Below are 17,759 nucleotides of genomic sequence, written 5' to 3'. Positions count from 1 at the left end.
GCCTCCCCCGGCACCGGCTGCCACCGCCGCCCCGGCGGCCTTTGTGTCCGGCCGCGGGGGTGCAGCCCGGCCGGTGGAGCTGCCCCGCTGCCCCCGGGCCCGCCGCCAGCCCTGCCGTGCCTGTAGGAGCCGGCGGGGGCGGGGGCGCGGCCAGGAGGCGGCCGGGGCCGGCGGGCGGAGCGGGGCCGGAGCCGCGGCTCTGGCTGTGGGAGCTGGCGCGGCGCCGGCCGCACGCCCGAGGTGAGCGGGGAGGGACGCCCGGACCGAGGGGGGAGCGGGCGGCGGGAAGGTGCCCGCGGGCAGGGAGACAGACGGAGAGGGGAAGAATTTTAGCTCCGGGCTGCCGTTCGGGCCCTGCTGGGTGCGGCGGTACGGGTGATGCTCCGGCGTGCGGGGACAGTCGGCGCGATGGGGCGGCGGGAGCTGCTGCTCTCGCTGCTGTTCCCTTTCCGAGAGCGCAACTTGGGGCTACTTGCGCCACTCAAAAGAAAAAGTTTTCAAGGAGCTGTGTTGTATTAAATCTGCCCTTAGAAATCTTGAGCGTTTCAGGCTTATGCTTTTTCTAACTTTTGTCTGGTTACCCCTTTTAAAAGCGAGGGCTTTTTTTTTTTTTTTTTTTTTTTTTTTTTTTTTTTTTTTTTTTTATTAGTAGCTATAGACTTAGGAAACGTAGTGGGAAGGTTAGACTCAGTTTTCGTAGGAAGACCAAATTTGTTCCTTTTTAAGTCTTAGCAGGAAAGCATCATGCTAATTGTAAGTGAAAATGCCGTATTTACGCACCAAGATACGAAAATTTGACATGGCTAATAAGAAAAGGAGACACTAATAAGCAGTAAACAGATTGCAGTAAGGCAGAATTTTGATTGACAGCAGAATCATAGTAGCTTTATTCATTATAGAGATGAAAGTAAGGAGTCTATTAGAGGATTTGAAACACACCTAACAAACCTGCATTTGAAAACAAGTTCTGGGCAGAGTAAATGAGCTGACGTGGTTTTGGGAGGGGTTTTTTTGGAGATTTTAAATGTGTTTATGGTAGTACTTCATTCGTGTACTGATGTTCTTTGGAAGAACTATGAAATTACTGTCATTGAAGACTCGTTTTTCTGTTAAGCTTGGTATCTCTTGAAAAGTGGTAAATAATTTAATGACACAGTCCTGAATGTTTTGGCTTGGATGTCTTCACTGTGTAGCAGTTAGCTAACAAGCTGATAATCACATCTGAAAGGAGAAAAAAATTATGCATAACAAGGAAGTCTTTTTCTTTTCCCCCATAAATTAGTCAGTTCTGCTAACTAACCAGGTAAACTCTCTGTGACTTCACATAACAGCTCTTCTGCATCAACCATGAGTTTTCCTGATTCTTGAGAAGGTTTTACTCCGGCTTCCTTAGTAAGATACACTAAAGCTAAGGAGCAGAAGGAACAGCAGTGCCACTCGTGCGGTCCATTTGTCCTGGAACCTTTCATGTGGTGGGAAGTGGGTGCAGTGTCCATGGGAACAGCTGGGCTTGGGGAGAGAGTGGTAGATGGCAGAGCAGGATTCTGAGCAGCAGCTGGTCTGCAGGAGTCCTAACCATGTGTGACAGTGTGTTCAGCTCAGACTGAAGCTTGCAGTCCTTGGTCAGTCATTTTCTCCTTGAATCACAAAACTACTAAACTGTTGTTTTTATGTAATGTTTGACTTCGTTTTCAGGCATCACTGCAGAAGCTATGTATGAGGCTTAGGAGTGAAAATACCACACAGTTTGGCATGGGATGAACAAATTTTGTGGACTTTGGGTGATATTGAAAAACGAGTTTGAATCCATTAACTGGTCCTGTTCTTCCTTGTGAAGTGATCCGTGTGTGACATGGAGGCTCTGGACAAACTGCAGTCACACCTGACTGACCAGTCCTGGATATCTTTGCAAGGGCCCTCAGTATTCTGGCAGCACCCTCTGCTGCCGAAGTGGAGAGTGCAGCCGGGGCTGCATCGACTTCCCTGAAACCAGGAGGCAGAAATGTACCTGAGCCTTATTAGGTTCTCTGTTCCCTTTTAAAATTTTGATGGGTGGATGCTTTGACACTTTAATTTGTGCATGATCACTTCAAATCAAGGCGGGTCACAGAGCATCTTTAAAGTTATCCGTACCAAAATAATGTGCTCCTAAAGGTACTGAGAATCTTGGTGCAATGACCTTCAAGGAAATAGTATGTGTTCTGACTTAGGACCATCTGCAAGGGGATTAGGCAGATCTGTGGAAGAAATGCAGTCAACTGCTGGAAGATGTACAGAGAAAACTTAGGTTGTCCAGGAGAGACCAAGATTTTTCCCTGTCTGCAGAATTTCAGGCACAAATATGAGCATGCAAAAATTACATCGTAAGAAAAGATCCTCAGATACAGTGTCTTATCAACAGTGTAAGTACAAGTATCAGTAGGAGATACTCAGTAATTTGAAACCTAGCTGCTTATGAGTTCAGTGTTTGCATTTGAAATACATTCCCAACTTCTGGAAGTTGGAAGTCAAATCTTTCCTTGGTTTTTGAGCACTTGTGCAAACTTCTTTAGGAAATGCAACTAGTGTCTTGTTCAGCACAGGATTTTTTCCCTCCCAAGGACTGTATATTTCTTGTTTGCCAGCACTGCTCAGAGGGTGAGAGGCTTGACTGGGGAATCTTTGCCAGGGAGTGCCCAGTGGTTTCCCACAGATGCTTTCAGCAGCTCCAGCCCAAAATCTTTCATCAAAAAAAGAAAAAGTGATAGCAATTGAAGCTGAGTGCTTGAGGATAATTCTAGGTGCTAAATCTGTGGGGGGAAAAAACCCACCTTGGTAAGCTGTGCATTGTATAATTGTATTTATGTATTTATTTATTTTTAATTAAAAAAAAAAAAAAAAAGAAAAAAATTCAGGTAACACTTTGCTACCTCCTAACATTTGGATTATGGATCAGTTTCAAGGCCAGAAATTGTTATGAAAAAAGAGTTGAAAATGAAATTAAGAGGTCTTTTAAATAATTCAGGCCATGCCTCAGGCTGAGAACAAGATTTTCTAAAGCTTTATTAATTTTAGCTTAAATTTGCTTAGTAGATACACCTATTCTTTATCCCCCTCAAAGCTTCTGCATCCTTGCAGCATGATCCCAGTGAGGGCATGAATTACTCACCTGTGGAGTTTGCCCTTTGCCTATACATATACCTGGGGAGATCCTGATGGTTACTAAAAGCAGATACAGTTGGATCATTAATGTAATGACTGATTTGCACTAGATGTCAAGAGTTTGGTTAATCCCTCTGATATACATACATGCTTTTACCAACACTTGGCTTCCCTTCAGTGATGAGGACACCACACGTTTCCAGGAAATAATTTCCAGTGTCTCCTTATTTTCACCTCTAGAAAAATAAGTGTTAAGTATATCCTGGTTGTCTTTGTGCTAGTTCAAGCCCAATTCTATTTGTCTGGTCTTGAGTGTCTCTTGAGTTACTTTTGCTGAACTTTGCTGTGCATTCTTCAGTCTCTCTGTATGTTACTCAAAATGCAGAACTCAGACCTGAGTATCTCTTCATTTGTGCAACTGCTTTTCTGTGTGCATTGTTACAGTGTCTTGATAGCACCTCAGCTTCTCCCAAACATTTCTCCAACTTCTTAAGAATGTTTTTGAATGCTAGCCTCATTCTCCAGTTAACCAGATCCCGTGCGATTTTGTCTTATGTCTGCAAGGCCTATGTTTTATCCTAGAGGGAACTGAAATGTTTTTGACATGGTTTGTTTGTAACCAGTGTTGGCTGTTGCTCATCTCTGTCTGTTGGAGTATTTTTGGCTGAATTTAGTCTTCTCTAAACTTGAGATCAAAGTGTAAGGAAGAAAAGCAGAGCAGTTCACTCGGATTGAACTGCAGCTCTTGTGTTCAGGCTGTTGGGCTGAGCACTATTTTCTGCTTCTATCCTGCATTGCAGACTTACTGAAGGTACTTTTTCAGACTAGAATTCAGACTTCAGGAGATTCTTTCTGAAGGAAGTGTTCAAAAATTAGATCAGAAAAGGTAATGTTGGTTCAAAAACTGAATCATAAATAATGTAGGCCAAAAGTTAGTTTAACTGAATGGTTAGAAAAAATGCTTACTTGAGCTTGATCATGCAACCTAGAGGGTTGTATTGTCAAGGAAACTTGTGACGAAAGCTCTTCTTACCAAACCTGCCTCTTTGTTTTAAAACCTCTTTTATCCCATAATCTGAGCAAAGGTCATCTCAAGAAGAAGGGAAAAAAAAAAAAAAAAGTTTCATAAGAGGCTGAGTTTTGGGGCAAAATCATAGTTTTGGTCTAAATCCTTTGCATCTGTCACTGCATAGCTGTATCAGTCTTATACATGGAATGAAGTGTAAGCCATAACTTACTGTAAAAAGGGAGATTTACAAAAATCCTGAGATTTTCCTGCCCATCTAACCCATGTGGGGTGGAGGCAGGATATAGATTTGGCAGGTTTTTCCATCTTCCAGTACTACCACTGGTGGCATTCTGAGCGTGCTACAAATGGGCATCTTCTGAATAGTCAGAAAGTTGATTGTGTTGCAGCCTTGTCCTAAAGTGATGTGTGGAAATCATAGAGAAGACTCTGAATGAAAGAGTGTAGCACTTGTGAAAAATAGGGGGGAGAAAGTATGGGAAAACTGAGCAGGACCCAGTTCCATCTCTGAGAAGAAGCTTATGCCTGTTGGTGTACCCCAGCCTCACACTGGAGTGACATGTCAGCCTTTATGATTAATGGATCCAAAGCTACAGAGACTCTGAGCAGAGGTAATTGTCAATTATTTTTGCAATCTGGTAAATATATAAAGCTGATGCATTGAGATTTTTGGTATAATTATTTGTCAGACAGTTTGCTGCTTAAGGGATATAGCAGGCAATTCTGTTCTTTGCTGTAATGCAAAAGAATTTCATGTTCACCTGCTGGTCTGGTTGTTGTCTGGGGAAGTGCCAGGCCTCCACATCCACCTCTGACATTTGTTGCTCCTTGATGCATTTTAACACTTGGAGACTTAAAGAAAAAAAATTGTGGCAATTAGGAGATAGAACGTGACATAGTTTGGCTTGTTGAAAGTTGAAGGATGATCCAGGAAGCATGAGGATAGGTAACTTTTGGGCTGTATTACTTCAGAGGTAGCTGTCTGGTGTAGTTGTACAGCATGCATTTACAGTAATAATTTTTCAACTGTAAACTGATCCTAGTTACCATACAGGGAAATCCACTTAAAGTTTGAACCCAGCTGTTAAATGCATAACCGTGTCTGTGTTCATGAGGTTCAGACTGCAGCTGTTATATGGCATCCCCGGATATTAATCTCTCACTCTTAATCAGCAGCAAAAGTAGCTTATGGTGAGCATTACAGATGCTTGAAATCTCATCTCTTCAGCATCATACCTGGAGGGAAGATAGCAAATATCTGGGTCTTTCCTTCTTTCATTTCCATTCTTTCATTTCTTCCCTACTTGTTTTCTAGGAGATACAGTTCAACTCAGGACATAAGAAACATAATTTGCACCACTTCTTTTGAACTGGAGTTTATCACCCATCCTCACCTGCCCAGCCTTGACAGAGATACTGGGTTTGAAAGCATGACGTGTTTTGCAGTGTCACAAACACTTCACTTGTGTGGTTTTTCAATGCCTATTTTTCCAAATTCATCACTAGAAAGCGGAATAATTAAGTGGACTGAAACTACATGTGCCATGTGTTAGCCCAAATAACCATGAAGTGTTTAAAAGACCTGTGTGATTTTAAACTTAGATGGACTTTTTGAGACTCACAGGACTACTCTCTTCCTTGAGTAATTTGCAGAAGTGGAGACTTAATTCCTTTGAGAAATGAACAGGGCTAGTGTGTTAGCTTAGTTATCCAGGCTAAGGACAGTCTTGTCTTTTTACTAACCCCTGTTTGCAACTCCTCTATTTTTTAGCACTTGACACTGGAAACTGACTGTATGGAACATATTTGCTAATGCTACTGATGTTTATGATGTTTGTCTGTGGAGTTACTGTGATGTTGCAGTGGTCATCTATCAGCAGATTTTGGGCTGTTGCTTCAGGCACAATGTATTCTTATAAGAAGTCAAAACGTGCACACTAAGCAATTGTATTGTTCTTCCTGGGCTGAAATATGGCTTTGCATTGGCTTGGCAGCATAAAAGGTACTCGATCCATGGCATATAAACATTCCTTGAAAAGGAAATAGGATATTCATTGCTCCTCTTTTGAAAGAGTGTTTGGGAAATGTTGCTTGCTGGGCTTCTTCAAATAAACTCCTGATCTCCTTTGGGATAGCTCTGCTGTCCCAGCTCATCCGGTGCCCCTGTAATGTGCTCAGGAGGTGTTTAAGGAGCACAAGGGTGATGGGAAGTGTTAGATTTGTCTCTGTTCCTGCTTTGCTGAAGTTAACGACCTTCTGGTTTCTGTTTTAAAAACATTCAGTGAACTGCACAGAGAAGTGCAACCCCTTTATTACTAATTCACAGTATAAATGTTAGCCTTTTGTACTAATTCTGCTTTGCTAAAAAGATCACATCTGTGTGTGTTAATTCATAGTTCTGTATTCGAAAGCATATTTGACTCAAGCAGGGTTTTGAGGTGATAGAGTGCCAAATAATCACAAAGATAAACTAAAAAAAAAATAAAAATTCTGTGTTTCTCAATTCCCCAAAGGAGAGAAAAGAGCATCTTGAGAGGGAGTGCTACCCTTTCTGAGACAGTTGTTTGCCAATGGATCAAATTTAGGAATGACTAGGAAGGGAAAACCTGGTCATGTTCTGTAGTAGAGCTTGTCATAGTAAGATGGGCAAGACCAGGACCATGTGGAGCCAGACATGTTAGGTGTCTTTGGAGATTTTATGCAAGACATTTAACATTGTAAAAAAATGGAGTTATTTAGTGTTTCTGTGGCTTCATTTAATTGTAAATGTTACCTTAATTTGTTCTTTCTATTCTCTTTTACCACAGCGATTTTTTCCTCCACTTCTCTTTTGAGGAAGCCAATACAAGTGTGAGATTTTGGGGAACAAATAGCCTGATGATGTGTCAGGATGTAGGAATTTGCTTAAGTGTCTGACAGCATTCCCTTGAGTGTGAAAGAGGGCATGTTTGTTTGTCCCAGCAGTATTTGGTGTCTAGTACACAGTGTTGTTACCCAGAGTGCTCAGTGGGATTTGAACTTTTTCCCAGCCTTCGAAATACTGAACTTTTGGTGGATAAGGAGTAAAACGTAGTCATTCATTTGAGCATGTGGTTTGTCAATGTTTGATCCGCTGGTGTCAGAGGCAGCATCTGTCATCCCTGTTTCTGGAATAAGTGGTGTGAATAAAAGCTAAGCAGTCTGCATGAAACATAAGCACCTCAGGAGCTCCACGAATACCTCCATTATAACCTAACCCAAGCTGATTGGGTGAAAAATGTGGTTTCCTGTCTTTGGTTGAAAAAAATGTTTTTCAGGCTTACTGACATGCATACTGCAAATTTAATTTTTATAAATATTTCGTCTCTTTCTTATGCTCAGTTTAATCTATCAAAGCCACACGGTGCAGGAGACATCTGGGATTGTGCTTAAGCAGCTGGGTTTCATTTGCAGAACGTTTCCAGCAAATTTCTTTTTCTTCCCAAACACAGAATATCTTGGTGACTCTGCAGAGTACTGGGAAAATCAGTATGAGTGACATAGCTTCGGAAAGAGATGGGCTTAGTTTCTTCCTTTACCTGGGTTAGGCACCATCTGAGGCTCTTCATAGGAGGCTTTGTTTTGTATCTGGTCAGCCTAAGCAATAAAAGAACTTTTTTATTTCCTAACTGTGGCACCTTGTATACAGAGTGAACCTTTACAGCAGCCAGCTCATTTTCTTTTAGTAGTAAAAAGCATAGACGTTCTAGTCTGAAATGTGTGAAATTGACAATCTAGTTCTATATTGACATATGCTGTGATCAAGTAACATATAAATAAATTATTTATTGAATACCTCTTCTAAAATCTGAATGCATATTAATTAGGCAAATGTGACATTACACTAACCTCTTTTCTACTGTGACTAAGTAACAAGTGAAAACTCAGTCTTTTGTTTAAATTGGTAAATGTATTCTGTTTGATTAAGGGCCACCAAGTAGATTTTGTTGAATGAATGATGGCTGCCTGTGGGAAGTCACCAGCTGAAAATACAGCTACAGATGAAGAAACAACATTTTCACCTTCTGAATCTGTCCTTACTGGCTTCAGTTTTGCAAATAAAATTAGACTTTGAGAGCATTCTTTCAGATCAGTTTTCAAAAAGCTGGAACATCTCATAAACTTTATTATTTTTAAAATGTAGTTTTCTGTATGTTCTCTTAACAGTTCAGTTGTTAGTAGCTGCCTTAAGATGTACTTTATTTATTTATTGTTTTTGTTGCCTAATAAATTGGAAAATAAGTAAATACATATCAGAGGTCTTCAGTAACAAGAGGCAAGGTAAAAGATTGTCTGAAGTTATTACGGCATTTGTAAAATTTTTTATCTGATTCTGTCCAGATCAATTGTTATTAACGTGTCTTCTTATTTAAAAATAAAGGAAGATAAAAATTCCATCTGTAGCTGTAAAGAAGAAAATTCGAGACAAGTTTTTTGCTGCAAATAGGGATAGCCCAGCTGCAGTAGGCATTTTAGCTGGACAGTGAGGATTAAACTGTCTAGGGAGTGTCTTGTTCATGTGGGAAAATTTGGGCATGGAATTGCTGCTCTGTATGAAATAGAGATGCTGGTGTGTGTAATGCTTTCTCCTTGGTAGAGGCTGTATTATATGTACAGAAATTCACATTTCTCTAAGATTACAGTTCCCATGCAAACCCAGATTCTGAAGTGTAGTGATATTCTGGCATTTTTCCTGGTCAGTTCTCTTTAAAACAGGGTTCTCCAAAATGTTTGTGATCCAGTATCTTTAGTAGCAGCCAGTGATGGCTGACACTGCCATTGTGGGTGGTTATTAACAGCACTCTGCAGTGCTTTGGTTTTGGAAGGGTTTTAATGCTTGTCTTAGGCTGACTGTTCTCTGTGGCAGAGGGAGATGCTGTGCTTTCTACAACCTGAGAAGGATTCAGTCTGGAATATCGGCTGTCGTTGTACTTTGTTAATTTTGGGGTTTTTTGTATTAAGCACTCTATTGTAAGTTTGACATAAATCTCTTAGAAATTCTTCTTTTTGGGGCCAAAAGATGTCTAAGACACTTTCTACATCTGTGGTCATGCGCTTCAGTCATGTATGTGTTTTGTGCAATAAGGAAATAGTAACATCAAAGAAAAGCAGACTAAATCTCCTAAAAATTGTGTGAAAATCCAACCTTTTTAACCAGGCTTCTTTCCCTTGGAACATGTTCGTGCAGCCAGCTAGCATCCTGCCACCAAAGAGCTCTAGAATAAACCTAATGTTACAGCCTTCCTTTTGTAATAAATATCTTGCCTAGCTGATGTAAAAATAAGGGAAAATAAATTCCGTCTCTAAAACACAGTGGTTTTAATAAGTCAAAAAGCTCTTGTTTTTCTGCTGCTTCTGTAAGTGATGTGTTGGCAGAGTTCTCTGTGTGTTTAGAGAGCAAGGAGGGAATTCAGTCGGGAGCTTTACAGCCTTGGGTGACAGCGCCTACTGACAACCAACTGCCACCTGGTGTGCTTTCACGTCCTGGCACTTTGTCATCTTTGACATTGTTGGTTCTGGGAAGCACCTTCCTGTTCTCAGTGGGCAGTTCTTAGATGAGTGTTACACTGGAGAAAGGCTGCAGCCCTGCCATGGACATGCTGGGAAGTGGAGGACAAATAGCAAAGATCAGAATTGCTAAAAAATTTCTCATGAATGGTGCACTGCTCCTGCTTCTCTCTAAGCAAATTGTTTGTACTATTGTATACCTTCCACACTTGGATTGAAGAGCTAGAGAAGTGCTGTGGTCCTGTGGTTAGGTTTACGCTTAGACTAGGTTAGGTTTAACACTTATGCCTGCTCCAGAAGGATTTTTCAGAGCTAAATAAGGGTGGTGGTGTAAATCTTTGTTACATTTTTATATAGATCTAAAAGATGTATAGCAATCTGTGCTTCTGAAACTGTTGGCTAGAGTGACATGATTTTTCTTACTGTGTGACAGCATTAATGATTTTTTTTTATTTTCAGTGTTTATTGGCATAATATTTCTTCCATTTATACAATAAATAGACAGTATTAGGGGAAAATTCACTTACGAGTAGTGTGCAAAAGTGCTATTAAACTCATCATTGTAAGCATTTGGTATAACTCCGCCACTCCTCCTGCTCTAGTTTCTCTTGTCTGTTTAATATTTTAGTGGTAGTAACCAACCCTGTACTGAAGGAAACAATACAGCTCAATTTCCTGAAAAAAATTGTGTTTAGTTCACTAATGACCTTTCAAAGATACAAAGCTTTGTAGAACAATCCCACCTAGATGCTCATTTGATTTGTGGATCCAGATCCACAGAAGTTCTGCAGTTGAACCAAGTTTGGCTCATTTCGGTTCTTTTGTTTTACCTTGTCTCGTGCAAAATGGAAATAATAATGCAGTCTGACTCCACAGTGCTGTTTATGAGACATTAATTGGGAGTAGCTGTCTCTGCTGGTGACAAAGGCCATAAAAATATTTTAGATACATTATAAACAGTAACAGACTGCTGTTGTTTCATGTGCTGGACCAAATGACTTTCAAAATCTGACTGGCAGCCCTCTTTGGCTGTGAGGTGCTGCCATGTTACATTCCCGTTGTTTTTCTCGGGGAAACTTAATCTAAAATAATGGACAATAAATTTCCCTTGCAGAATGGCAGAGAGTTTGTCACTATTTGCCTGACTCTCAGACAGGATCTTCAGTTGTGAAGACTCCTGTGTTTTGGCCTCCTTGCAAGAAACATACAGCTGGAGGGATGTGTGTTCCAACCTCAACACTCCAAAACTGAATCTGTTCATCAGGGCTGCTCCTTGACCAAATAATTCAACCAAGTCCCTAATGCACTCAAAGTAATACATTTTAAGGAGAAAAAAGTGGCATTTAGAAAGAAAATTTATAGATCTTAAATTATGTCAGCTGTTAAGTTACATATACCAAGTAAGTCACGCTACACAAGCCCCAAACAGATGAAAATACTCTTAGTAGTGCTGCAATCAAAATGTCTGTGTTTATGTTGTACATGCAACCTTTGACTTCTGTGCCTAGGCATTGCTGTGCAGTCTTCAGTTGCATGTTAACAGATTAACTTTTCCATTGGATCCCTGCTTTCTTTGGTATAAAGGATGAGAAATGCTCACCTAATGAGTCCCTATTCCTTATTTTATTTTGTGTGACCATCACCTGGCTTACCTCATGCTATTCAAACCCTGCTGAGGCTGTGATTATTCATTTCCTCGCATTTTTTTTCCTGAGACACCTACCATTATAGTATCATTACTGTAACTTCAGTTTAGTTTTACAAATCGCCAAGGTTAGACAAAGGGCTGTCTGTCCCCCCATTTAGCAGGTGGAGCATTGAGGCAGAGGACGGTTCAGGCTAGAAGAAGATGCCCAGGCTGCCATTTCACGTTTGGGTAAAACCAGCCTAAAATTTAGCATGTTTATGCTGTTGCTTCCTCTCTCTGCTTGTCCCTGAGACTTAGGCAGCTGCATGGTGGAGCAGATCACTGATGTGACCAAAACAGAAGGAAACCGAGTTTTTGGTTGAACTGTCTCTTTCAAAGGAAGTGTGTTCTGACATGACTAAATCCCCTTGTGACATTGTTGTTTTGCTTGGTTTTGAGGCGCTCTGGGCTCCACCCTTTGGTGTGCGTGCACTTGAGGTGCATGCAGCTTTCTGGCATCAGTGATACCTATGAGTGTTGACTGTGCTGGGTGAGCAGAATTAAGCTTTTCAGGCTGAGCACACAGAGGAGTGGAGCAAAGAATTGGGGATGAATGAGAAAAGAGTGGCTTAGATATTCGTTCTGGCTTCACCCCCAGGTACTGCTAGGGGAAACAGGTCACAGCAAAGCATTAAGTGGCATTGCTTGCAGATAATTCCTTCTCTTTTTCCTTTTTTAGTAGGTTTCTTTTCTACTTGTGGTTATTTACCTCACCTTTTTAAGCTTCTGGCAATAATTTAAAAAGAGTTCTATGCACAGCAATAAATATCCTTTATTAAACTTGCAGAAGTAACACTAATTCAGTCATCTCCTTAGTAGGCAGTGGGTAGGCGAGTTGATGATTTTTTTTTTAGTGTGCTTCTAAAATATTGTGGGTTTATGGGTTATTGCTTAGACTTTGAAAAAAATCAAGTGGAAAACAGAGGTTCTCTCATGTAGCACACCCCCCCATTGTGTCAAGGCATGATGCAGCACAATGACCATGCATATCCATGTCACAAAACTTTTCCCTTGAGTGAGCAAAGTGGCACAAATAATAGGTTGCAAATCTCCATGTGTCCAGCACTTGGAAGGGACAGGATGTTTTGCTAGGACCTTGCAGAAAGGTTTTTCCACAGGTATGAGATTGAACAAATCAAAGTGCAGTTCTAAACTGTAGAGAAACATCCAGCACCTCTTGTTTTCACCCGACTCAATTTTCCCTAGCACATTCCCCTCCTTATGTGGGTTTATATACTTCCCAGATTTCTCAGCTCACTTCTGCTGCTTACCAGTTTTGTGTCTGATGCTTTTTCTCAGCTTTTCAGTCCAGCTTTGTTTGTCTCTCAACCCAACTATGGTTTCCTCATAGTTCCCAAATACTGGGATGAACAACATCATCCACTGTGCTGTTGCACAGCCTGCCATATCCTCTCACAGGCAGGAACCAAGGCAGCTGGAAAAGTCCTGCTGAGCTGGCATATTCCTTTGGAGGTGACATTGTCAGGAAAATCCAACCCCTCAGATCCCTGGGGTCTGAATTAGTACAGCCGGAGGGTGTTACTGATTTAATATTGGGCCAGGCTAGGTCAGATCTTTGAAGGAGCTGCAACAAATGCACACTTTCTTCGAACTCTTCTGTTCACGAGTAAAGATTTTGTTTAAGAACTTCATGGAATGTACTGAAATGCTTCAAATTAGATTTAAGAGCCTGCCATATTTAAATATCACAGAATGGTTTGGCTTGAAAGGAACCTTAAAGATCATCTAGTTCCAACTGCCGCCTCTGCTGTGGGCTGGGACACCTTTCACTAGACCAGGTGGCTCAGACCCCATCCAACCTGGCCTTGAACACTTCCAGGCGTGGGGCATCCACAGCTGCTCTGGCAATCTGTTTCCAGTGCCTCACCACCCATGTTGCTTCCCAATACTTTTGAATGTCTCTAGGTTTATGTTCCACTGATAGAAGTTAAGGTCCTAGAAGGGAAAAAAAAATCAATCTATGAATATATGAACACTTCGAACAATTTTTTCTTTGGACTCACATTATCAGTATTGTAGGAGTAATGGAAATCTCATGGCAGTGTGTGCATCCAAGACTAGAATTTCAGTTTAAATCAAAGGGGTTTTTTTCGCTTTTTTTTTGGAAATATTTCCAATAATGCTCAGTATAGTACTGGAATGGCTTATGTTTTGTAGCCTTTGGCATGTCATTCATCGCTCGGGTTACATTGGTAGCACCCTCTGCACCATTCATTTCAGTGGATGGGAGGAACTCAGAGTCTCGCAGGATCAGGTGGTTCTTTGGATGCTTTTTGTATTCCTGTAATGCCTAATGCCACCTGGCAGAGATTTTTTACTTTGATACATGTTGTCAAAGTGAAAAGGGACGTTTCTGCTGCTGTTAACAGTCAGCTGTTGGGGATATTAACTTGACTGTTCGGGGAGGGTGTTTGCTCTTCTCTGCCACTTTCATCTCTTGATTCTAAGAAAGGAATTTTTCACTTAGGCAAAACATAGCCTTTCCCTGTTGGCAGCTGGGAGAATAAGGATTAAGCTCTCTAAACAAAGCTCAGTGCCCTTGTCAGGTCTCTCTTTTCAGAAGGTCTCCAAAGCCATGGTAATCAAAAGGCAGGTTTCAGGCAGAGCATTCCTTCGAAACACCTGCTGGATGGAGCTGAACGCAGTATCCTTGAAGTGTATTGTGCTCTAACAGTGGGTCCTCCTTGGAAATTTCCCCTGAAATTCACTGGGCACAGACCATAAGCAAATACAAGACACTTCTGCAGCACTGCGAGCACTTGGTGTCTGTTTCCTTTACCCCCCTGAGAAGACGCATGAAAGAACTCCTTGCAATAGCATTTTTTCCTCTCTGTTTTTAAACATTCTTTTGCCTGTTAGGGATGCAGGTTGTAAGAAAAATGTTACTCATGTTAATAAAGAACTGATATTATAAAAGCCTGGCAGCTTGAGTCCAGCTGAGTTGACTGGTGGCTTTTCATCTCCTCTCTTGTGCATGGCCCTTGTTAGCTTGACTGTGTATCATCTTCTTTCACACTACAGGGCAAATACTACTTTTCACCTTCCCCTATAAGTTAACAATTCAGTTGCATATACATGGTAATTCTCTGCTAAATGCAAAGTTCTCCAGCTGTGCACAAAGTACATTAAGCTTTGGAAAGCAAAATTTTACTGCTCTGACCACCAAAACCCTGACTGGTAGAAGCTGCTACTCGCAAGAGATCTCATACACTGAATAGGGGGAGATATGGTTAATTGTGTTATTTGTTACAGCTTCAGTTTGACTAATTTGAAAAATCAAGGCAATTTATAAAGTAGCTTTATATTTCAAAATATTGATTAGCCTTTTGGAAAAGTAAGAAAAGAAAAGGCTTGTGTGTATGAAACTGAAAATTTTCCTAGGGAAGTAGCATTAAACAATTAAAGGTCTGGAGACAAATGTGATATGGATTTTCTTTTTCGAAAGAGATGTTTTCTTGCCTGTATTAAAAATAATCTCACAGGAGATTAGGAAACAGGGGTAGAGTCAGAAAGTGATTTTTAATGCTGCTTTGTTCTTCTGAGATTAAGCTATTATGATCAAAGAAACATGCTGCAATGTTAGAAGTGTAACAAAAATATTTTTTAATTTAACTTAAGGCTTGCTGCAACTTCTGAGTCTCCAGAGTGAAGAAAAACCAAAATATTGTAGTCTCCTTACTTCCAAAGATTCAGTCTCTTCAAAACAATTTTCCCCTAAGATCTTTAGCCATTCTTTAGCTGTTTTGTTTTGTTTTGTTTTGTTTTTCTGTTAACTTCTCTTTGTAGAGAACAGTCTGGGACAGAGGGCTTGGAATTGGATGACCTTTCAGATCTTTAAGGTCCCTTACAATTCAAACCATTTTACGATTCTAGGATTTCAGACTGTCACCAAGACTGATGCTACAACTGATCTAACCTCTATTCATATTCTGATGTGAATAGGGTAATGGGAACAGTATTGTTGGAATCTTGGAATTCCAGTGATGGAATTATCTTGATAAGAACTCTGTGAAGGATAGGTCTTTTGGCTTGGTAAGCAAGCAACAGTAATACAGAGTCCCAGTAATACCATAATATATGTTTTATGAATGTTACATTGAAATGTTTTGGGTTTAGATTATTTTCCTTATTGTTCGTTAGGCCAAGTTTACAATTTCAATGTTACGAAGTTAAAAAGTAAAATTACATTAAAAGAATTTTTATATACTAGAAATTAAGAGATATAGATTCAGTTTTTGAATGAGTTGAATTTGCATGTTGAGGTAAATTTGTAAAGAGTGACAGACAGCAAGTCTGCAAAGAGCTTTTAATTGTCTTGGCTGTCCCTCCACCTGAAGGCACTATACCTGAGCCATTTCTGACACCCGTTTATCTAATAATTTTTTAAAGCTTTGGGAAGAAATGTTTATTCTTGCACCTCTGTAAACAATCTGTTTCCATTCTTTGTCAGGGTTTCAAAGAAAACTTGATCTTCTGGATGTCTGAGATCTCAGTGTTCAAATTTCAGCCTTTGTTTCCCAGCCTGTGCAAGTGCACATGAAGCAGGGGTGCATTTCATCTGTCTTTGCAGAGGCTTTTTGCCTATTTCAGAGCTGTAACCATGCGGCTTTTGTCTCTAGGCTGAACAAATCTCACAGTTGTAATCTGTCCTCATAATTAATAGTTTTCAGATTGGTGAAGGTAGTTTTTTTGATGTTCTGGATTTGTTTTTCTCAAGTTTTTCTCAAGTTTTTCGTACCACTTTTGAGAGTGGTGCTGCCCAAAGCACAACACTGCTCTTAAAGTGAATTTCCTGCCCTGAGCAGGAGGCTTGTTTATCCTTTCTTACACAGAACAGTCTGTTGATATCTCCTGATGTTGGAACTGCTTTCTCATAAATTATTACACTGATGACTCACATTAAGTCAGTGACCTCCTGTCTGATGCTGCAGATTATTGACTAGCTGGTTGTTCTCCGTGTTGCATTTGTGCGCCAAATTATGACAGTTCATTATTTGGACTCATCCTTACTGAATTTGTGGTGTGTCAGAAATGTCTCATATGGATTTGTCATCAGTGCACGTTGTTCCTCTTGTTAATAATTGCTGCTGTTTTTACAGATGGTTTGTGAGCAGGTCGAAATTACAGGGTATTGGCTGCAGCACATGAAAATACATCCTCAGGGCTGCCAGGGGAGGGAGCTGGAGTTGGCAGGGGGAAGTGAGGATGGGGAGAAACTGTCCTGCTGCTTCTTCTGCTAGGGAATTAGGAAAAAATTGTATGGGAGGCTGGGACCACTGCTGCTCTTGCTCTGGTTTGTGTCTCTGCCTCCATTCCCATGTGAGCAGTTCCAGCAATTTCTATGGCTCGCATGTAGGCCCCTTTCATGCAAGAGGGCCAGTGACTGCTTCCCCCATCAATGGACTGCTTCAGTCCTGAAGGAGTTCCCTGCAGACCTTTATTGCTGAAAGAGCAGTAACGTGAGTTTTTTTTGAAAAAGGCAGGTTCTGCTTGGCCGGGGAAGGAAGAGCATTGGTTGGCAAGGAGACTTGGTGGTTCATCCAAACCTCGACTTTCATTTAAGCTGCTCAAAACGTGGAACAAGTGTTAACTGCTGCAGTGATGCCTCCCCGACCTCATGGTGAGTGTGAAGTGATGCATTATTTGCTGTCTTACTCACAGCTAGTTCAATTGCTGAAGGTGGGATCTTGAACTGTAAAACCCCTGAAGGACACCTTTACATCAAGACACGTCCATTCTAAATATTTGATAAGATTATTTTTCATTTATCTGTGAAGTATCCAGAGCTCAGATGGGGGCAGAGAACAACTCCATTTGGAGAGGCTGATGCCGAACACCTGCAGCAGCAGCAGCTGCTCTTTGCGGTGCATTCATGGAGTCAGGTGCTGCTGCCACATCCCTGTTGTGCTCAGGAAGGGACTGCCCCTCTGGCACGGAGGGAGCCTGGCTGTCTCACAGGATGCAGAGGGAGATCGGTGCCATGGCTGCTTCATGTCATCCGCAATTCCACATTTCAGTATTCTCGCTAACCTTTTCAAATAATACCGAAAATATATGATTGACATCTGAAACAACACATTTGTTCTAAGCAGCAAAGACTAGACCCAGAGTAACTTACTGTAAAGTTCTGTTTCCACTAGACAGCGATCTACATTGAAGCTTATTAAAGTCATGTGTTCAATTTTTTCATAATTGCCCCCATTCAAACTGTGGCAGGCAGCCAATAAAGCACTAAGTGGAAGTTTCTGTCAGTCCACCTGTCTTTCTGTAGCTAACGAAGTGTGCCGGTTTTTGTCTTGTAGACGTTACACAATTCATTGTCAGAGGAACTTGTTATATATAGACTTAAAATAAATT

At 41.0% G+C, this 17,759-nt stretch overlaps 1 protein-coding gene across 7 annotated transcripts in view; it reads left to right on the top strand.

Annotated features, from left to right (window-relative positions):
• BMPR1B (bone morphogenetic protein receptor type 1B) overlaps positions 1–17,759 on the top strand; it is a 239,296-nt gene that overhangs the window by 167,284 nt on the left and 54,253 nt on the right. For 5 of the 7 annotated variants that reach the window (XM_066186348.1, XM_066186347.1, XM_066186349.1 and 2 more), the window contains one exon: positions 16,882–17,022. The exons of 1 other annotated variant lie outside the window; for it this stretch is intronic. In XM_066186348.1, coding sequence (XP_066042445.1) covers positions 17,004–17,022 — 19 coding nt within the window. In that variant the 5' untranslated portion in view covers positions 16,882–17,003. The remainder of the gene's footprint in view (positions 1–16,881; positions 17,023–17,759) is intronic. One more of the 7 variants, XM_066186351.1, reaches the window with a different exon arrangement.

The sequence above is a fragment of the Chamaea fasciata genome, unplaced genomic scaffold, assembly GCF_029207755.1.
Source record: "Chamaea fasciata isolate MVZ Bird 193981 ecotype frontalis unplaced genomic scaffold, bChaFas1.0.hap1 SCAF_6, whole genome shotgun sequence".
NCBI classification, from domain to species: Eukaryota; Metazoa; Chordata; class Aves; order Passeriformes; family Sylviidae; genus Chamaea; species Chamaea fasciata.
This window is presented reverse-complemented; position numbering and strand designations above follow the sequence as displayed.